Source organism: Corella eumyota, chromosome 2 (assembly GCF_963082875.1).
Source record: "Corella eumyota chromosome 2, kaCorEumy4.1, whole genome shotgun sequence".
Lineage (NCBI taxonomy): Eukaryota > Metazoa > Chordata > Ascidiacea > Phlebobranchia > Corellidae > Corella > Corella eumyota.
In genome coordinates this window covers 6,116,537-6,139,475 of record NC_137491.1, presented here as the reverse complement: position 1 = coordinate 6,139,475, position 22,939 = coordinate 6,116,537, and the positions used below count along the sequence as shown (strand labels likewise).

Here is a 22,939-nt window from a genome sequence, read left to right as displayed (position 1 = left end):
CCTACAAACTAATAATGCCTGAAAGCTCGATAGTGTAAAAGTTGCGTGCTACTTCGGGTTGCACGTTCGTTTACTTTGGACTCTTAATCGTCCAATTCAAACAAAATAACTGTTTGTAAATGTCAATTGCTTTTTACAAGACGACCACCTATATATAGGAATTCATTCTAAACCACAACTTTTTGTATAAGTATATTCCTATGCCTTGTCATCTTAAGTTTTAAATCAAAACTGCTATTTTTCCTATTATTGAACATGAATGTTTTGTTTTAAACAAATTTTAATTACTTTTCTGATTGTGTATTACTTTTCTGATTTAGCACTTGAATGCTAACAGAATTTCTGAATATACAACAATTCATTTCCTTATAACATCCTGTCATAAACTTTACTTACAGAGAAGCTCTGCCCTTATTGAAGTAGCAAAAGTCGAATCGGTAGGTTTATTTGTTTTTCAAGTGAGCAAGTCTTTCCTATAATGACTCGAGACTGTATAGGTTTCATATAAAATACGAACGACTTGTTTGAATAAGGCAAATAATGTCGTTCAAAAATTCTTTGGCAGCGATGTAGAGTTGATATAGGGGATACTTTTATTGATAAAATTTATTAGCCCTCTTTAAGGGTTGAATTTTAAGGAATTCGTTATTGAGTACAGGACGATCAATTTGTTGGGTATTTATCCGTGTGTGGCCACAATACATGGTATTATCTGTACTTAAATTTGTTTTTAAAAGCTACGACCACATCTAATAGCACAATTCACTATTCTAAATCGTTGATAAAATTTGTCATAAATGTCATGGATACGTCTGTGGCAATGGAATGCCAACAATCTTCACCTGAAAGACGTAAATCGTAGCCTTAAGCCGTCATGGTAAAAATCAACATTTTTACTAAAACCCTTTAAAAGTATTTTGTGCCGTGTTTAAAGGTTTGCTGGTGTGCTTAACCTACAAAAACGCCAACCTTGACTCGTGCTCTAGTTATTTTTGCAATATGACATTAGAGCTTGCATGTTTTAAAGAGTGAGTTAATACGCTTGATTTAAAAACAGCAATTTAAACTGTTTCAATTTTGCAATACTGCTCAAAAGTTATTAAAAAAAAAAGTTATTAATATTTTTAAATGTTTTACTTATAAAAATATTTTGCAAAAGTTTTTCACTTTTTTAATTTATAAACACAATTTACTGTAAATTAATTAAAAATCATTCGTTTTTTATCACACCTTTCATTTATTTTTTTATTATAAAATTACTAATTTTTTAGCCACATAATTGAAAAAATTTACTTTTTAGTTAAGTTGGAAGTAAATTTAAAAAAAATTGAAAATGTTTTGTAACTCTCTATCGTACTCTTATGGTGATATAAAAAATTAAAAAATTGTTTAAATTTAAAATGCTAGCAAAATTCTTTTTTAACAAAAAATTTAAATATCAAATTGCATTGTCAAAATTGTTTTATCTAAAATAACTAAGCTTTTTGCCTAGAATTAATTTTTAGTCATATTAAGTAACGAAAATAAAAACAACCACCAAATGCAAATGGTGTGAGCGAAATTTGAAAAAAATAAAAAAAATACTTAGTTCTTTGAAATATTACAAGTCTCAGTCAACTACAAAATTAATTGTGTGGGAAACTTTATGGTTAACAAGACAATAGGTTGTCAGCCACACTCTCATATCGCTTACCAATTAGTGTAACTGTATCCCATACTACCGAAATTAGACTGAAATCAAACAAAAACGAGCCTTATTTACCCCCAAGTCCTTGGATATAAGTTAAAGGTTATCACACACGCGTTTCGTAACGGTAAAAGTAAGAAGAGATTAGACAGAAGAGTAAGATAAGATTTAAGTTGCAGCTGATATGAATAGGACCAATTGTACTTTGGTGAAAGAAATTGTGAATGTTTCTAACCGCAGTACGTGAAATAGTAAAGTGTTTTATTGTTAAAATAAAGGTAACACGCAAAAAAGCAATCAAATCGTTACACTTTTTACATATCATTCATAGGTTAAACCTACAAAATAAATCAACCAAGAATTTAACAAAATCTTTTTTATCGCGGAATGCTTTTTTACAACTTTTGCGAAATGTCGTAAAAGTAAACGTGGCTTATCTATGACGTCATATTCGCAAACATTGTCTAGGGAAGAATGACGTAAAACCAAACAACAATTTCTTGTACCGCATAAACCTCCAAATATACTAATAAATCAAGAATGACGTCACAAAACCTGACGTCATAAAAAACGTATATTTAATACCTTGTACCACTCTACGGCGGGGTGGGGATTCCCCGAAAGCTTGCAGCGGAAGTTCATCGACTTTCCTTCCTCGACAACTTGGGACTGGGGCTTGAGGGTGAACTGGGGTGACCTCTGTATTCGAGCGCTCATGATTGTCGACGAGGATGACGTAACAGAAGAAGAAATCTCGAACGAATCATTCACTAAAAGTTGATAATAATTTTTTTTCATGTCTTTTAACGTTTTTTTATTCTAAGTAATTATTTGATAATTTTTTTAGTATTTATGTACTAGGTTTAAATGACAGTTTAGGTTAACATGTAAATTTAAAACGTTTAAATGTCGTGCATTGAACACGTGAACATAAAAACTGATATGTTTCTTATGAATGACAAAAACGCGTGAATGTTAAAAATCAACAAATTTATAACAAAACACGTTTAAGAACCTATTACACGCTTTTTGTGCCAAAATCTTAATGATGTTAATTAAATTAACAATAAAAATTGATTGGTTATGTAGTAACTTAATGACAACTTTAAACCTTAGTCATTTGTTTAAAAAAAATAGATATATTTGTAGTTTAAAAAATTAATTTATTTTTACTTACATTGTGATTTAGACGAAGAATATCCCTCGCTATCTGTAGATGGAGCATACGCTGATGACGTAATATATGACGTAGTCGATTCAAAACTGCTTCGACGAACTGATGACGTGTCAACAATGTTCAACGACCTTCGAATAACCCCAACTTTTCTATCTTCAATTCTACGTCATAAAATATTTAATGACAACACAGAAATTTGATGACTAACGGTAATTTTGCAAAACAAATTAACCTTTAAGCTAAGCCTTTAATTAGTTAATTTTGCGTTGGTAAAATATTTTTGAAATTATCATTTTTTGCAACACATTAAACAATGGTGTGAACAATTCAACAAACAAATGTTTAAAATTTACATTTGACAAAATGTTGTTATTTTTTTCCAATGTGAACATTTAATATCAAACAATTTACTGTATTAGTCGTTACATACCTTTGCTCGAAATTGTACTACTTGAATATCATTGTACATATACAGTAATTTTAAAATTAAATTATTAAGGATTTATTTAACATAAGAGACAAATAAATTTAATTTAACTAACACTTAACACCTGAATGCAAACATTACATGACATAATTTTTTCTAACAATTTTTTAAAATTTAAGAATTTTGTTTTTTACAAGCTAGGCTTTACTTTAAAATTTTGCCCACATACTGTTTAGTTTACTTAGTACATACTTTCTTACCTAAGGCTAAATTATTATGTTTTTAATGACATGTATATTACCGCACTCTATTTCTAATTACATATTTAGCTAATGGGATAAAACTATGTTTTAAATACCAAACATTTTCTTTAAGAGAGTTGAATATAATCAGCAATTATACATGACTGTTGACTTATGATTAATATTTAAACATGTAAAAAGTAAGGTCTAATGACGGGAAAATTTGTCACAAAATTATGGGTTTCAAGGACAAACTGTCTCAATTCCTTTTCATAAACTATCACTGAGTGTATCGCTAAGTACAAATTAAACTGGTTTTACAGTTCAAGTCTGCTAAATAAAACTACCTGTTAGCATTCTATCATCGCTGAATTACACAAGGGCTTATTAAATATTTCGAATATTATAGCGTATATAGAATAGAATAAATACGTGTTAAGAGGTAATTAAGCGTGTGATTTCTTTTATCACTTACCCCAACACCTGTTTCTATATCAAAAACCGACCACCTTGTTTACCTATTTCGCTGGGTTGGGCTACAAATTTACAAGCAAGCAAACGAAAACGCGGTTACATAAATAACGTAGAACAACCGTCTGACCGAGTTTGACGCATGCTAGAATTTTTTTTTGACAGGTTAAAGCCCAAATATAATTGCAAAAAAACAACTTCTTAATTAACCCGCGCGTGCCTGCAAGTAGGTTGTCGTTTTAGGGTTTAGCTTTTAAACGGAATGAACTTTCTTGTTTATTTTGTTCGCTAAACCTCGAATATATCTTGATTAAAGTTACTGAAAAAACGTGATACCGCATCTTTTCACTGAGAAACGAAGCCCTTGCAAAAAATCCTTTTTTTTGAATTTTTTAACAACAATAATCAAAAAATGGCTGCTTAAAATTTGCCAATATAAAATAACCTTTATAACTTATTTTTATACAAAAGCAGAATTGTTCACGTTGTTTCAAAATAAATAGCTTATCTAAACAATCCTGACTTCAAAGCACGTGGTAACTACTTTAATCCCGCTTAAAGTATATACATACAGCCTTACAAAATGTTCATTTAATTTGCAAAAAATATTAAAAAATCTAAATTAATTTTAAACGCTCACTAAATTTATATCACAATATACAATGCTACTAAATACTATATAATACTAATAAAACCAACAAGCTTATACAGGCTGAACTGTACTACGGTATAAGGTATGTGTAATCTGCGTTTCAAAAACCCAACAGCGCGGTCCTTCACCACCACTCAATAAGAAAACTGCCTTTTGTGTTTGATTCTACAATAGCATGTTGAATTCGCTATGCTTTTATAAAACCGGTATGCCATAATCCGGGAAAATAATGTATATCATCGCTGTACTGAATAGGGTTAGAAATATTTGTATAGGGACTAATATTTGCAAATGTAGGGCAAAAATTTGGAAAACGCACTATGTGCCTAAACAAATGGGAAAAATGACGTTTAATTAAGACTTTTGGTAAATCCACAATAAACGTACAATTCTATATTTTGTACATACAAAATCATTCTCATTCACGTTTATTAACTCAACTAAAATAACATGTCGATTTTGTTTTACAATCTTGAAGTTATATCATCATTCAAAAATGACTTTTAAAGTAAATATATTGGACTCGATTTACCGCAAAAGGAGTTTTATGGATATTGAAAGCATGCGTCATTCTCAAGTTTATTATTATAAAGATCCAATGGGAATTCAAATGAGTAACCAGGCAAAAAATACAACGAACAATAAAATAAAAACAACCTTAAAACGTGACATATATCCAGATATATAGGATTTTTATAATATAATAATACAGAAACATATTGCGTTTTTTAAATGTCGTTATCCAATTAAATATTGCCGTGATTAAACTATATCCAATACCTCGTGACAATACATCAAACATTTTTTTAATAAAAATACTTGTAAAAGTTCAAACGAATCACATTAAACCCCGTGAAAGAATACAAAGGGGTCCTTTAAAGTACCATTTATAAAACCACTTACATTGACAATTTTTAACTGCATTATTTAACCCTTTCTACATTTTTTCCACAGTACATAGGTTTTATAGAAATATAGAGTGGCCCATATAATTGTGTTTTCGCTGACATAGCACAAAAACAACTTCACTTCAATCTTCAAGAGAAAGTTATCTACAAATACCAACAACAACTAAACGTCTTAAAATGTTGTTTTAACAAACTTTTAAATAAAGCGGCATTGTTAAAGAAATAACATACTCGATCAAGGTTAAACATGTTATGGCGATTGCCAAATCACTTTGTGCAAACAAATCAAAAGTCTACGACAATTTTTTGATAGGAAAAGGTAAATGGCCATAAGAGCCACTCAAAATATTCCCACGTTTTCAAACAGCGTAAAATACGTATATGGGTTTAACCGTTATGTTTCCAAAACTGAATTAGCCTGTTTGAACGGATGTGAGTGCTCAAAGACGAAGTGTGTCAGTATGCGTAAAAAATTTTTGACCTCCGGTCACCCCGGCTAAACGTTTGGTCGCGGTATTTGAAAATATGACGACATTTTTCTAAATTTACCCCCAGTCGGTTCAACAATGTTAGATAGGGGTCTTTGTAGAAAAAAATTAAGGTAAAACTTTTAAGAATAATATTTACACAAAAAATGTTTTAAATTTGACAAAACAATAACGAAATAATAAATGGCAATCCAGTTTGACTTTTCCACTCATAAGTTTATTAAAAAAAATAATACACATGTCATCCGTTTCCTTAAATCATTAAAAAAAGAAATGACTTTTTGATTGCTTTTTAAAAACATATTGATATGGCAATTGAAACGTGGCATATATTCCATTTATAAACATAGGTTGACCAAGTTAGGTATTTTGCTCATATTAGGTAAGGGTGGTACGAAGGAAATAAATTTTATGCAAAAAACGCAGATTCGCGGGTCGTTTTACTAGTCACAAATTAGAAGGTAAATGTAATTTGAACATTTTACAACAAAGAAAATATTTTTACAATTTTTTTTTAATTTTTGTTCGTATGTTAAAATCACAACTGTAAATCATAAAAAATATTTTTATAAATTTATTTTTATTGTAACAGAAAGTTTAACCCTTGAATGGCTGTTATCCATTTATTTAATTTGTCAGATAATAACTACATACGCCAAAACTTTTACTTGTCTTACATTCCAGTGACGTCACATATTTAATGCGTCTTTAATGATGTCATTTAATACAAAACCTATAAATTATTTAACGATTAAAACACAGTCTAAGACTTTTAAAGCATTTATAAGACAACTTTTAATCAAAATTTCATTACCTAAACACCATTTTTAATTAACATTTTTCAGGTATTAAATTTGATAAGCATATCAGTTAATTAAACGGGCCAAATGGTTTAGACTTCACAATTATTTAAAAAATTTAAGGTAGCTGAGATTGTTAAAATAAATTTGGTCTAATAAAAGTATAATTATTTTTATACACTTCAGTTAGATTACAGATATAATTGACCGAAAACTGTCATCAATCAGAATCATGATGTTAAAATGACAAAAATTTTTTCGAAATATTACAAAGTGTTAAACAAATAAAGATCAAACCACAAAGTTATTTTTCTTCGGAACAGAACGAGGCCAAATTTTAGGCTAAAAATTTTCGAGAAGGTCGAGACCGTACGTCTGACGCCAATTTTGACGAAAATAAGTGTGCTGCTAAAGGCAGACATTTCAAAATCATTTTATGCACTTAACTAACACCGTTTTAAATTTTAAGCAAATGGCAGAAAGCCATTTTCAAGCAATGTTTTGTCATGAGATATTTTTAACCGCTGTTTAAAGTTTTTTTTTCGACCTTCTTTATAAAAATTAAGAAAAGTATCTAAAAATATAAGTTTGAAACGTGACCAAACACGCAGATGCACACAATTTTAAGTATTCTCACACAAATGCATGTAATTCCAAGAAAAAATAGATATTCCAAAGCGATAAAAGACTTCTGTTTCAAAGATTAATGATCCCAATACAAAAAAAACATAAAAAACGCAACTTTTATTTAATAAAAATCTAGTAATAGACGGTTATTTAGCAATTCAATAACCCTACGTAAATTTGCCACCAACTAACATTTTAAACTCTTTAACAACAACAATGTTAGGAAGGCCTTCAAAATTCAATACATGTAGAGCACCCATGAACTTGAAAGGATCGTATTCAACAATTTGACGACGGGGTTTATTTTAAAGACAATAGATCAAAGAAAGTTTGACAAAGCTTAGTAGGTGGTCTGGGTTGTATTTCGATTATCGGCAATTTATGCGAACGCATCTCAACACATTATTAACTCGAAATTTATCAAATTTAGGAATCTTGAAGACCTAGAGTTAACAATACAGATTCAATTTTAAAACTCATTAAAATCGAAAACAGACTTTTAACTTCGTTTGGGTTTAATTTCAAAAAATACTTGCTGATATTTGTAACACCTTAACAATTCAAAGTATTTATTTTTTAAATTTGATTTATAGCGTTTTAAAATCAATATCAAATGACGTAGAAAAAGTCAAACCTACTTCAAAATAAATCAATTAGACCCAAAAGTTTACGATTTATTATTACCTATTTAATTCACAAAAAATAATTAATTAAATGCGGTTAACCATTAATCGGTTTCATCTTCGGTGAACCGTCGCCATAAATTCAATTAAAAGTTAATAAATCAAACATTTTCGGCAAAAAATTTTTGTTCGAAAAACATTTACCTTACATTTTTTACAAATATTTCGTTACTTAGAACATAAAAAAGGTCAATGAGTTTATATTGTGACAATTTACAAAAACAAGAAAAAATGTAATTTTCAGTTTTTGATAAATAAAAATAGGTGTGAAAAGATATCAAGTTTTCAATGAGCAACGTTTCGATTTATATGTACAGCTTGACTAACATAAATTCCTAGATAGAAATATTTAACAATAGTATTAAATGTCATGTTTTACTACGCGTATTGTTTACAATCATAACACATATACTATTGTGTTAATAAAATAGAAGAATATAACTTAACTTACAATACTCAAAAGTAAGTAGTTAAGTAATAATATAACCCTTTCCAAATTTCAACACAAAAATGTTAAATAGTATTATTTTTAAATGGCAATTCTGTCTTATAAGAAGGATATCGTAAGCTTTAAAACTAGCAAAAATTTCCATGTTTTATTTATGAATTCCACGCTCAGATGATAACATCATGGTTTACAAAAAAACATAGATAACCCCCTTTATCTTTCTATCTCACAATATGTTTATTGCATTGATCTTTATAAAGGTCACAGTCTTACTAGGAACAAATACCTCACATTTATGTTGTGTGAACAAAATTCCAATATTATCTTACAGATATAATTTTATCTACGATAAGTTTAAGATTTAAGATAATATTATAAATATTTAATTAATTTTGTTAGACGTTAAAATTTAAGTTCGATTTGTAGTTGATTACATTTCAACAAATATAATTAAAATACAAAAAAATAAAAAAGACCCTTTAAAAAGCTAAAATAAAATAAACATATTTCCTATGACGTAATTGTTTTTTACGTCACCAAAAATCTTGTAAAATTTGCTAGTTTTTCTTTCGTGTTTACAAAATAAAACGCAAAACCCTTTCAAAACATTGGGCAATATATAACATTATAAAATGTGTAACTATTTATTACCACCTTTTAAAGAGTTATCCTATCAAGTGTCGTTTTACTTACGGTGTTGATGAAGTCCTCAAACTATTTCTTGGCGAATTTTTCGAAGTTTTTTCAAACAAACTTTTCTCAGACGACTGACGTAATATATTTATAGCGGAACCGTTTAGGTTTTCTGCAAAAAAATGTTTTTTTAATTAAAAATTGTCTCAAAATTTAAAAAAGCAAATTTATGTATAAATCATCTAATGTAGTTACACGTTGTGTTTAATTCAAATTATCCAAGTTGTGATCAAATTTAAACAAAAAAAATCTAACCAAATCACATAAAATGTAATAACGTAAACATCTTAGATTTACAAAACAAATTATTTTAAAAAGGTCGCAAAATGTCGTAGAGTTCGCCAACGTAAATTACAAGGGGATTTAGAAGCCTTGTTTAGAGTAATTTAAACGAGACGACGAAAGGTCAGAAATCTTAAATTTCAGAAAGATTCGGTCTGTTTAATTCTTGCATGTGCACTTGAAAAAAATTACGTCATCACAAACACTGTTCAAACTTTATACGTGTCAACTTACGCTGCGTTCGCTCGGTAAATTTTCCCACACATTTATTTAAATCTATATAATAAAAAATGTAGATATAAGTTGTCCATTTTAAAAATGATTTCAGTTTTATCATAGTAAAATCAGGCAAAATTCACTAAAGTGACTTCATTTAAATTCACTTGAATATGTTGCTTACCGAATTCATTATTAGATGTAATCAAGTCAACGTTTTCAGCTGAAGTGATTAGAGCACTTGTTTCAATTAATTCGCTAGTTTGTATCAACTCATTCGTTTCTAACAATTCGCAGACTCGTATTTTTGAATCGAGCAACTTTTCTTTATTCTCATTGTTATTGTTTTTAATATTGTTGTTGTTATTGTAGGCGAAATCGGTTGTGTCATCCGAGTTAAGAACAGGAGTTTTGACACACGACGTGCAAGTCCACAACCACTTTTTCCCAGTGCACTTCCAAGCTGACATTTCAATTTTTAATCAAACTTAATCAAATTATCATGTATCTTAACAGCAATAAACATTTTAATACATGCACCAAGTAAAGTGCCTGAAATTACTATATCCCCTTAACCTAATATATTCCAATTTATCACGTATGAACTTGACTTGCTTTCTACGCTTGGGCCAACACTTGACAATTCACTTCCGAAATCGCTTTAACTGTCAGATTACCACATGTACAAGCAAATAGTAATTATACATAATCTCATTACCACTTTCGCTCAGGTTGCTGCAGAACAAGTTAAGTTATAATTGTTTTGCAGCTTATCAGTCACTGAACAATAACATCAGAATATACCGATTTGGTACAGCATTGTGACATAATGTTTTACAATTCACGCGCCTATAACAATAGCTGCTGTTTCAAGCTTTCTCTTATTGAGTTGTCCCAAATGAAAACATTACCTTTTTCTTTCTGTACTTGACTTCACCTAAACGACCACAATAACCCTTTAAAAAATAACCACAACAATATCCTGCTTGCGAGCTCGTGTTACAAGACTTTGTTTAATTTTATCGAAAATTTGAGAACAAATTTGAAAATCGTTAGTTAGGTTAACCTTAATTAAACTGTTCTAGCAAATCTGCTGCACAAGAAAGCAGACATATTTCGCGGCTAACTTTTTTTCGCTAAGCGCTTTAAGCCTTAAAACACGGATAAACCAAAACATAACATTTTGAAGAACCGTAACGTTTAACGCGTATTAGAAAAATTGAACCTAGACAAACGCTATTTGTTGGGTATTACGTTACTGTTAAAATATTTAGTTTTGTTTTAGCTCAATGGTGCATTAAGCGTATAGTTTAACAAGAGCAAGTTTGAAAGTAACAGCGATTTTAAAGCTTCGGTAAACATGAGCTTTCAATTTTGACTCATAAATCAAAAACACGTGCTATTATGAACAATATTCTACGCTATGTTTTATCAACAAAGGTTTATAGAACAGTTATATCTGACTCACTACAAAAACTAAATCAAAATGGGTTCAACTGGATAATTTTTGCCCCACAAAAAAGTAATCTTAGATGTTTAATCTTTAAACGCCTTAGAACCCTAAATAGTAAATAATCTTGCATTACAGCAATTCAACCGCTTTTGTTTAACTCTTTGCCATTCTTATCCCAATCCTGTGCTTAAACATCAAAACATAACGACCCTTTCGATCACTTAGAGGGTTAACTGCCGGATAAAATCCAATAGATCATTCTGTAAAGTGATAATCCTGAGCCTATCAGTGAAATTAGTGAAATTTTGCCATTTTATTTTGATTTCGGCTGTGCAATACTTGAGACTAAACGCTGTATTGCATCTCGAGTATTACGCATGGAGTGTTGTTTTGACGCGCCTGTAGCAATTACCACCACGTTTCGTGGACAAATTCGAACTGTGTTTTAAAATTCTATTTGCCTAACCAATCGGAGCGATGTTCCTGTTTGCCCACCCTGTCTAATGAACTTAAACTTGATTTTTGGTATCCTACATAGCTTGTTACGGGATGTTAATAAGACTTTTTGGCTTCTAATTCGCACGTGTTGAAAGAAAACTTCACGTTGAATGACATGTGAATATAAGGTCCCGAAATACATGGAAAACCACTTTTGTACTTCAATGTGGCTGAACAACAGGATTTTAATCCCCCTTAAATGTGTATATGCACGTATTAAAAATGACTGCACACACAGAACGTTTTTATAAAAATTTTTGTTTTGTATTAGTCGTAATTTTTATATAACTTGAATATCCTTTAGAACAATTTCAGTATAACAAGAATATTCTATTGAGTATAATGTCCAACTTTACCAATGGTTTAATATTTAAAAGCGTTTTTCTAAAGGGTACAAGTTAACTAAGTCATAAAATTTCTGGAGAAAATTTTAACCCAATTAAATTTCCAATTTAAAACCGAATCGGATTATTGGAGTCTCGGTTTAGAATTTGATACCGAACCGTCTGATGACGTCATAAATTAGTGACGTACTACTAATTTGACATAAATCTTACTCCTAAAAAAACAAACGGTGAATTCAAAATTCTATGAGCATCGTATAAGCCGCTTTATTTTACTTTAAAAATCACAAAAAAATAATATTTTTTTTTTAATTTTATAATTTACACCCATTTATTTTAAGTACTAATATTTCTTCTGTAATTTTGTAATTTTTTTCTTCGATGACGTATTCGTTAAAAGAAGGAGTTTTTGCGGTCGAATTTAAACTAACTATAGTGCTTTGCTGATAATAGATTTAAATGTTTGTAAACAAATATAAGACGTTTAAAATAATGATGATGGATGGGCTACAGTGATGTTGTACTGTTTAAATTTTTACAAAACTCTTCTAAATACGACATTTTGTTAAATGTCTAAGTATAAATAAATTTCTAAACATCTACTAACTAAAAATTTTCCAAAATAGAGTTGCTAAAGCAACAATTTACTTCAGTAGATTGGTTTAATTTTTTAAGTTTGTGATATCTATTTAAAGTTACATTAAGCATTTCTGCTTGGCCTTTAGAACAAAGAAACTATTTTCTTGTTTAAAAAGTTTTATTTTGTAAACCGAAACGCATACGATTTTTTAAGGTCTATTTGTTTATCCTCTGTCATGTTTGATGTGGTGTTAAAGTTAAAATTGATTACGATGTCGGCGTGTTTGATATTTGGTCTTCAAAGACCAAATATGTCAACAAGAACCATTTTAAATAAAGAAATTCCAATTTTTTTAAAAGGTTTGTAAAGTTTATCATATTAATTAAACCATATTCTTTTCTTTAATACGTGTGAAGCTTTTTTTATAAAGTGTTTCTGCTAAGCATTTCCAAGCGTTTAATATCTGTCAAAAATCGCGTTTACCTGTCAACTATCGTGAACAAAATGTTAAATAAATCGTCGTTTGCTCATTTCGGGTTAACTTGGTGTTATCTCGCTTGATGAAATTTAAGAATTTAATCAGAAGATAAGAGTATATTACGGCATATACCTAAGCCAAGTTGTCATAAATAGTTCGGGTATCTAGTTTTAAACATCGATAAAAGAGCAAAGATACTGATTTGAGGCTTAAAACAACAAACAAATCGAGTCAAACGTCAGTCACCACCCTTTAAAAGCCAAATACTGCAAAAACTCTAAGTGCTATAAGGTCTTATTTTGCAACTTTATTTTGATAGAGTTCAAAACAACGTTTTGTCGGAAACAAAAACGCGATCGCAAAAAATTTGTAACGCCAATCAACTTAATATTTAATCTCATCTTAATCATTAAATGCTGAACATGAGCAATACAGGTGCTGACGCTATCTCGAAAAATCAACTTTGAACCGGAAATATCCGGTAGTTAGCCTGTCACGTGATAAACAATAAAATTAGCAGCTGATCGTCATGGAGCTTAGTTTGTCAAATTATTTTTTTACAAATGAGAATCGCGTGTTTTGCTAAAATCTTTTGATCATACTAAAATTTGCACAACATTTTTAAACTTCTTTATCAGCTACACAGTTAACCATATTGCTAACATATACATATCTCATAAACTTTGCAAAATTTAGAGCTCGGAGTTTTTATTGATCGTTAAGTACTCGACAGATTTTCGTTTAGGTTTAAATATAAACTCCACATGGTTTTAAGTGGACATAACAATAAAGTTTGTTTACGTTCAAAACATCTGGTTTTTGAGAAAGAAAAATGTGAAATATTTTAGTTTTTTTATATTAAGAAAATAAAGCATTTTCGTTGAAATGCATGTTTTTAATCTTAATTTATACACCGGTATATATCAATATAATGTTTTTACAAAAAATTAATAATAAAAATTTTGCAAGTTTATTGCATATTTAAAAAATCTACTTTATTCTCCATCAATCAACCACTTTAAAGCAAACTAGTCAGTTTTAGTACTATACTAACCACTTAAATAAGGATGGTGACCAATAATCAAGCACACTTAAAAATAGGCTGTCAATTTTTTAATCCCCACTCTAATTTGTTTAACAAACGTTATGTTCGAATATATTTTGTTGAAAATTGCTTATACAGTCAGTCATAAAAAAGTTTAAAAAGTTCATACAATCATAAAAAAGTTTGTAACAAAACTTAAAATATAGGTAATTTTTCGAAGAAACTATGTAAAAAAATAATTTAAAAAAAAAATATTTTTTTTGCGGATTTGTTTAATTAACATAGAACATGTTTTATTCATTCTCTTGCGCACTTAGATTGGTTTTTAACAATATTGACTTAGCTGTGCCACCCCTTGCAGTTATACTTACAAAAAATTTCAACCGATCAGTCATTTTCAGCTCAAAAATTTTCATTTGCACATCGCAAACATAAAACTTCTATTTTAAAATATACGTCACAATGCCCATCTCATACGTAATTGTGACGTCAAAAAACTCAATCTATCAATATTTTATGTTTGTTTAGAGCTTTGTTTTGTCTGTGTGTTTTGAAATTCTAATGTCAGCGTCCGAACACAAAAAGATTAATCACTTTTACTTAAAGCAGTTGATTTTTACTTTTTTATTTGAATAAAAATTTTAATATTTACTGTTGGAAAACTTATTAAACAATATCACAGCACCCCCTAACGAAAAACTTTTTAACATTTAATAGAAAAGTTAATAAAATAGGCAATACCAGTCAATATTTACATTAAACAGTTATAGCATTATGTTACAATATTTAAAAAAAAAACGTGTAAAACAACTTTTCCAACTTTTTAATAAAACAATTGTGTTTTAAACTGCACAACGTTGATGTAACATTTACGTCATCAGTAAACAAAAGTGTCCAATATTCAAACACCTTATCTAACAGAAAAGGTCAATCAACTTTACAACAGGTAGTAAGTAACCCAATTAATTTGACCCTATTTAAACTGTGGTAAGAAAAATTCTATGTAAAATATTTAGACAATGTTTTTTGCAATGAAAATTATTTTCATTGAAAGATTAAAAAAAAATATTATTTATTAAATTTAAACTTATTATCACTTAAAACTTCTTGAAAACACACGATAAATTTTCTGGAAAAAACCATAAAAATTTAAATGTCCAACTCACTTACTTTCTAAGTAATTAACCTTTATTTCATTTGCGTAACATGAACTAAGATTTTATGTATATTCACATTTACACAAGTAAAATATTAAATTAGGAAATTGCCCCTTTTCTATGAGAACACGGTAAGTCGCACATATATAAACGATAACTCTTTTAAGACCACAACGAGACTAAGTGACAAAGTTCATGTTGTGTTTCTGCGTTTTAGGTAGGTATCAGTTTCCTCGAGATGACAAATGACTTAATTCACAACAGGTGTAAATAGAAATATGTTTTCTAAGGTGGTCACACAACATTAACTAGAAAGTTCAAGATTAAACCTTATACAAATGTTAAGTTAGCAACAAAAAAAATACAAGATTTCAAAATAAATATCAAAACACCACATATGCAATGCAGGCAAAAATAAACATCTTTTTAAACGAAAAAGCATTTTCAAATTAGTAGTTTCTTTATCAATGCTTTGCTAAATTAGTATAAATAGAGTATTTTAACTTTTTAGGTAAATAATTCTATAAATCGTCATAACTTTTGTTAAAATGTCTAAAAGTCACTTTTTAGGTGCTCAGCTTACTTTTTAAATTCAACGCAGCAGCGACCACAAACGGCAACAATTTATGCCAATAATTAAACAAAAATTAAATTTACCAAAAAAATAAAATTATTTATAAATCCATTACAATTAAAAAGAATAGAACTTACTTGTTTTAGATATTATTTGAGATTTTTGATGAACGTTTAGGAGACAAACACAAGATGCTTTTCCAAGTCTGTTCTCTATTGTGCATCTATATGACCCTCGATCACTGACCTTTGCATATTTAATTATTAAAGCATGACAGCCTTCACTTGTCGTTTCCGTCCATCTTTATTATTTATTTAAATAAAATGTAAATATACATACAAGGTTTGAACTGTACATTGCTAACAGAAACTATAACAAATAGCATGAACCTGTAATAATAAACCAAGAAATAATAATATTCACTTACCTTTTGTTACTCGGGCAGGTAATTGGTTGGCCATCCTTAAACCAATATATAGTAGGTAGTGGGTTCCCGCTAATCTAAATTAAATATAACAAACCACTTAACACGATCATTTAATTATAAACTTGTTGATTTTGTAATAATGTTAGTAGAAATATAAAGATAAACTATTACTATTTGCTATGTAACATCACCCAGCAAATAAAACAGATCAAGATGTATTAATTGATCTATTTCACAATAACATTCAATTTTAATATTACCTATTAGCTTCGTATTTCTTATGACAAAATAAATATGTTTAATATATGCCTTAACATTGATTGTGATAATGTTAAACTAGCTTTTAATTAACATTACATTGTAAACCACAGTCTATGAACACAAAGCTATGTCTACCTTGCAATCCAAGTAGACTTTGTCACCGTCAGCGACTTCTAAGCTTTTCACAACTTTAATGAACCTTGGAACCATTGGTAATTTTTCTAAATCTGCTCTTGTTATTGCTTTAGGTATTTCGACTTCGTTTGTAATGGAAGGTCTTCGTTTTAAAGCTGCCTTTTCATTGCCAAAACTAGGCTGAGAAACAGTTCTTGTGTTGTATAAACGCTTCATGACAATTGCAATATTCCTGTAACGTTTGATACATCAACTAAGTCATTGAATCTCTTTTTTGTATTTTTTATTTATGGACAATAAACCAGTTCATATAAAATGATAATATCAATCATTAATAATGTGTAACCTTACAACTAAAAATACAGTTAATCAATATATGAAAAACGGCGCTAAATAAAACGATTTGTTGAAATTTTGGCAAATATTTGCTTAAAAAGATTCTTTGTATATAAGATTACTTTAAATATTAACCAAGCAAACTAGTATGTATATAAATAAACCTAATTAAATACCATATTATATATATATAACAAAATTTAGCTTTGGCTTCGTTGTCTGTGTTAATTACATAAAACTGTTTTAACCTTGTTCCTAACATATTGAAGTATTCATTTTCTGTTCGATATTTGCTTTAACGTTGTTTGTACAAAGATCTAGAGATCTGAATGGTACTTGGAAATAATCATTTTGACTATTTCACAAAGTACTTAAACTGTAGTAACAAATATGTGAACTATATATGTTCATATTAAAAATTAATAGTTACCCGTAAATTATGCAATAAAACCATATTTCACTTGACTTTCATGGTAAAGTTTTAAACCAATTCGTATAAACCGTCAACAAAATTTTATTAATTAAACCTAAAATAATTGAATGCAATTACTAGCAATTATGTGTAAGTTAAACTTTAAAAGTAAAACGAGGTATAACCTGTCAATAGTAAATTAATGAAAGCTTAGAATATATTTATATTTAAGTTAAAACTTTTATGTTTTTTGATATCACTTGTTTCTTAACAAAACAAGTAACACTATACAAAAAATAAGGGTTGCGATAACGTAAAGTTATTCGTAAAGGTCAGGCAACATAGCATATTCCTTAATTTTTAATATGCCTACTTTAGCAGACTTGTTAATTTTAAAACATAGCCTTCAAACATGAAAGACTTGCGGCAGTAGCAAACTTAGTGATTATTTAAAGTTTTTAGATACTAAAGCATGTAGTCTACAAGGTGATTTGTAAAAAAGGTAAACTCTACGTTTAAAGGTTCTACATCATTTACTGTTAAGCCGCCCTTTTTTGGAATTAAGAGCTTTTCCGTTTCAGTGGAGTTTTAAAGTATTTCGGCTATGTAAAGCTTTTATTTAGTATATAACCTAATCTTGTAAGTAAAGGAGAGAAAATGTGGTTTATTACTAAAAATAGCCGACGGCGACAATACGACATGTCAAAGAAATATTTTTTTAAAAGAATAAGTGAGATCATATATAAGTAAACGTTGTTTTTGGTAAATTGCGCCCTTCCATTTTTATTGTGTTTTTACGCCACTGTGTGATCCCGTTTTGTATTGGTTGGTAGCATAACAAAGTATTATTCCAGAATGCGTAATTTAATAGCTGGTTTAATATTCATTAGGCCAACAATGTTAAGTGTTAATGTTCTTTCCGTAGGCAATGCGCACCTAGTAACATTGTCTGCAATAATTTTTTTAGAAATATTGCAATGATAGTTAGTAAAAAAATTATTTTACTTTCAGCAATGAACTAAGTGGACAGGTGCATTATTAGTATTTATTAAATTTAAAGCCCAATCATAGTATAAAGTTTAAAAATTAATTTTATTAAAGTATGGGTTACCGTAATATTTTTTTCACAGTTTTAGGCCGTAAATAGTGTACAAAATGCTTTCTTATGAGAATTTACTAAACGAGGTGGCCGGAAATGGTAGATATCAATTGCTGTTGGTATTTTTGGGAATGTTTTCGTTCTTTCCAGCCGCGTTTATGTATACTGGAGCTGTATTTCTGGGTACGTATACTTTCAATAAAACATATGTAAAGTAATAAGGTATAAGTTGACAGAGGTTCAATTCTTGATTTTAAACTCTTAATCATTTGTAATCGTATATGTGGTATATAGGTTTTAATATTTTCTATGTGCAAATGAGATGTTACATACATAGGCATGTTAAAAAGTATTTTATCGAAATCATGTACGAGTAATATGTTTTTATATACAATTTTTCGTTATTGCATTTATACTAACGCGCGTTTTGCTAAAATTTGATTATCGTTTTTTGATTTTTGATTTTTTTTTTCAAAAGCCGGACTACCTGCTTCGTATTGCGACATACAACTATTTAACACTTCGGCAGACTTGAAAAATGAAAAGATCAGAAATATTTTTATTCCTTACAACCAACTGACAAAGGTTGTTATAATTCCTTTTTTAGACTAAATATTTAAAATTTGATTATAGATTGGAAAATTGTGAGTTGAGAAATTTTGCACATGACATTTAATAGCAGGTTTTGTGACACCTATAATTATTATTCTGAAAAAAAAATACATTTAAACCACAGAAATAATTGTTTGAGTGTCATATAAGTTGGTTTAATTTAATTATGGCAAACATTCCTATATATTATTTACAAAAGCCTAAAATTCCTTTATAAGTAACATAAATTTGGCATTGATGATATAAAGTTGATGCCTATGATTTTTCCCAAACCCCGGAAGGATATTATGTCAAATTTTCTGTGGTTAACGGATATGATATCATGTAGGCCAAAACAAATACAACCCGAAAGTTATGGTTTAATATCAGTATATCTTTAGTGTGTTTTGTTAATTATTTGATAAAACGCAAACATTTATTAAATAGGTATCACAAAAATATAACTTCTTTGCATGTTATCTTATATAATATAACCTTTTGTATTTATTTTATATTTAAAACTTAGGCAATTCTTTTAAACTTTTATTTGTGTGTTTTGTGTATTTACCATGTATTAAAAGCTTTTGTTACAGGAGTAGGCATTTGGTGAAGCTTTGCCTATACCAACAACATCGAATTTCTACAAGGTTTTTTCTATTTTGTTAAAAAGTTTAGATCCAATGGCAAATAAATTAATATGCCGAATCTTATAATTTTTGTGATAAGTTAATTCAATTTCGGGATAAATTGGGGTGAAAATATAATAATGTCAGTTAAGTTCATTAGTTTTCAGTAAGTAAAATAAAACCTTTTTTGTTTTTTAATTTTAAAAATTAATTTGCAGGATTATGATCGATGCTACCGTTACGACTACAACCTGAGTTTGTGTGAAAATAATCAAACCCTGTCATGTGTCGATGACGTCACAAGTAAAGCAGAAAACGTCTCTGTGATCGAATGTGACAGTGGTTATTACTACATCAAAAAATTTTATGACGAAACTGTTGTTACAGAGGTTAAATAATTTTTAAATTTGGTTTTGTGAAATTTAAAGTAACTTCTTTTAATTTTAAATAAATTCTTGAGTCTTGTTGCAGTGGAATCTTGTGTGCTCAAAGCTCATTCTAAAATCAATTTCGTCTTCTTTGTTCTACGTTGGGTTATTTGTTGGCGCTTTACTTGGTGGGATGCTTGCTGATAGGTAACACTATAATGTTAAACTTATATTTTTCTATTATCAATTTTTTTAAGTTTTTTACTTTCAAATATTTTGTATATAAGGGCAAGTGAACTATTACAGGTTTGGACGTATAACGGTCTATCGGGCGTCCTGTGTTTTGTCATTGACTTGTGGCGTAGCCATCTCGTATTCCCCGAATATTTACGTGTTTTCATTTCTAAGATTTTTATTGGCCGCGTTGTGTATGCCAGGACTAGTTGCTGCATTCGTTTATGGTAAGGTTTAAAACAAACTGAATGCAACTATACATAACTATGCTTACATTTATTACTATTTTGTCTTAGCTTCAGAGGTCAGCAAACCTTCTTGGCGGGTTTATATCGGGGCAGCTAGTAATTCCTTATTTGGAATAGGTTGTGCTGTAATGGCTCTTTTTGCTGTTTATTGGCGTCACTGGAGAGAAATAGAAATAGTGTTTGCTATTTGTTTCGTTCCCTGTCTGTTGCTAACGTTCATTATGCCTGAATCGCCAAGGTTTGTTTTAATACATAAGTAACAAACAAGAGCATAATTTATAAATGTACTGGCTTTACTAATACGACAAGTATCTAACCACAACTAATTTAAGTGTGTTTAACTGAACGTTTATAAAATATGTACTCGTAGGTGGTTAATCGCTAGAGGACGCGAAGAGGAAGCTATTAAAAATCTTCTTAAAATGGCGCGACGAAATAAAGCTGACGTCAATAAAGAAATGATAGAGAATGAAACTCTATTTAATACGTTGGATTCAAAGGTTAACATTAACAATTAATTAATACATAACATAGATAATAATTAAGATTTAAATTTTGAATCAGACTTCCGACAGTGGACGAAAGTCTGGGGTTCGTGAAATGATGACACGGCCTTACAGTCGGTTTCTTCTTATTGGAAACTGTTTTATATGGGCCATTAACAGGTAATTTCATGTTGCTAAAGTTATTTTTACCCATATAAGGAAATTGATATGTAACTGTGTTACTTTTACGTTCTTAATTAAACCATATCCTAATTTACTTTCTTTTTTGTAGTATGGTTTTTTACGGTTTGGCATTGAACGGTGGTTCTTTGGTTGGAAATTTATACGTAAACCATGCGTTGGGTGGAATAGTTGAGTTTATTGCTTGTGTTTTGTGTGTTCCGTTTATTTGGAAATTCGGACGAATTAAAACAACTGTAGCAACACTTGCAATTTCTAGCATTTCATGTATTCTGTCAACTATCGTTATCGAAATCGGTGGAATTGATCCAAGTTAGATATAACTTTGTAAAACATATATATATTATGTAACTTGCCTTGCTAACAAACAGTAAAAATAAGTCCTTTTAATTTTGTATGTAAGCCAACTCAATATCAATTGTTAATATGTATAGGATGGAAGACAGTAGGTCTTGTCTTAGCAATGGTTGGTCGATTTTCTTCAAGTGCAACGTTTGCTGTAAACTATCAACAAACTGTAGAGCTTTTTCCAACACCTGGAAGGCAAATATTTTTTTTCCAAATTTTTTCTTAAATCTTGTTAAAAACTTTCTGATGCTTATTACATTTTTAAACTCTTTAGTCTTTTTAAATATTCACTAACAAAGTTTAAATTTCATCCCTGTTCCAATAAGATTTTTTCACTTGCTACTTTAACGTATTTCAGAGCAACTGCATTAGGTATATCATCCACAGCTGCACGGTTGGGAAGCGTGTTTAGTCCTTTTACAATTCAATTACAATACACTGCACCGTGGATAACACCGGTAATATTCATTTTAAATACTTATTTATTTTGAACATTCATTTATTTACCTTTTTTGGAAATTACTAGAAATACAATAATTTATCAAAACTGGCAATTTTGTTAAATACAAAAAAATCAAAGTAAATATTTAATTTCACTCACCCACAGACCATTTTTGGTATCGTGGCTTTCTTTGCCTCTATCCTTGCTACCTTATTTCCTGAAACAAAAGGAAAGCCTCTGATGACTTCTTTCGACGAAGCGGAGCTGTTCTTCGAATCAAGTTTAAGAGACTCTTGGATTTTGAAATTGTTTTGTTTTAGAAAAAAAACTTATCACTTATCTTCAACGTAAGTACAATAAAAATATTTCATGTACGTCTACCATTTTTAGGTTGTGCTAGGCTTGTTTAATCTATGCCCCAATACTTTCTTCACCCTATCAATATAAGGGCAAAGTTTAAATTTCGGGGTCAACCTCTAAACTAATAACAAAAAATCAATTCATGAAATAAAATTATTTAATTTGCAGAAGCAGTATTAACGAAGAAAACATTGCTCAATAAAGAGCTTAATTTTATTTTTATAAAACAAAATAATGTGTACAGCATTTTGTTTGCCTTAAAGCGTCATACACAGAAAACACAAAAATAAATGAATCAATCAAAACGTATAGCTTATATTTTTATATAAAAAAGTGTAGTTATACAATATCAAAAATAATTTTGGAACAGAAGTTGTAACTATTTAAAAAAATAAAGAGGGTTATAATGCTGTTTTGCGATTTACAAAAACAATTT

The 22,939-nt window shown here is 29.3% G+C and overlaps 2 protein-coding genes across 6 annotated transcripts in view; one reads left to right on the top strand and one right to left on the bottom strand.

Annotated features, from left to right (window-relative positions):
• Positions 1–16,156, bottom strand: part of LOC145743660 (myosin light chain kinase, smooth muscle-like) — a 47,195-nt gene extending 31,039 nt beyond the window's left edge. For 2 of the 5 annotated variants that reach the window (XM_082561681.1, XM_082561682.1), the window contains exons 1-5: positions 9,986–10,302; positions 9,820–9,861; positions 9,304–9,415; positions 2,865–3,025; positions 2,273–2,457 (exon numbers count right to left, since the gene is read on the bottom strand). In XM_082561681.1, coding sequence (XP_082417807.1) covers positions 2,273–2,457; positions 2,865–3,025; positions 9,304–9,415; positions 9,820–9,861; positions 9,986–10,271 — 786 coding nt within the window. In that variant the 5' untranslated portion in view covers positions 10,272–10,302. Of the gene's footprint in view, positions 1–2,272; positions 2,458–2,864; positions 3,026–3,294; positions 3,398–9,303; positions 9,416–9,819; positions 9,862–9,985; positions 10,303–16,067 lie in introns of those variants that run through there. The other 3 variants (XM_082561685.1, XM_082561683.1, XM_082561684.1) reach the window with 3 other exon arrangements.
• Positions 16,157–18,637: 2,481 nt separating this feature from the next.
• Positions 18,638–22,799, top strand: LOC145742951 (solute carrier family 22 member 15-like). The gene is made up of 13 exons (XM_082560797.1): positions 18,638–18,783; positions 19,079–19,185; positions 20,036–20,206; positions 20,289–20,392; positions 20,492–20,646; positions 20,716–20,905; positions 21,038–21,167; positions 21,232–21,332; positions 21,445–21,665; positions 21,788–21,896; positions 22,060–22,159; positions 22,309–22,490; positions 22,672–22,799. Exons 1-13 carry the CDS (start codon positions 18,657–18,659, stop codon positions 22,703–22,705), a joined length of 1,731 nt encoding a protein of 576 aa, XP_082416923.1. The 5' UTR covers positions 18,638–18,656; the 3' UTR covers positions 22,706–22,799.
• Positions 22,800–22,939: the final 140 nt, after the last annotated feature.

Coding starts and splice junctions, on each gene's coding strand:
- LOC145742951 (XM_082560797.1), top strand. CDS start 18,657: ATGCTTTCTTATGAGAATTTACTAAACGAGGTGGCCGGAAATGGTAGA. Junction 20,393..20,491: donor GGTGGGATGCTTGCTGATAG/GTAACACTATAA, acceptor GAACTATTACAG/GTTTGGACGTATAACGGTCT. Junction 21,168..21,231: donor TTAATACGTTGGATTCAAAG/GTTAACATTAAC, acceptor ATTTTGAATCAG/ACTTCCGACAGTGGACGAAA.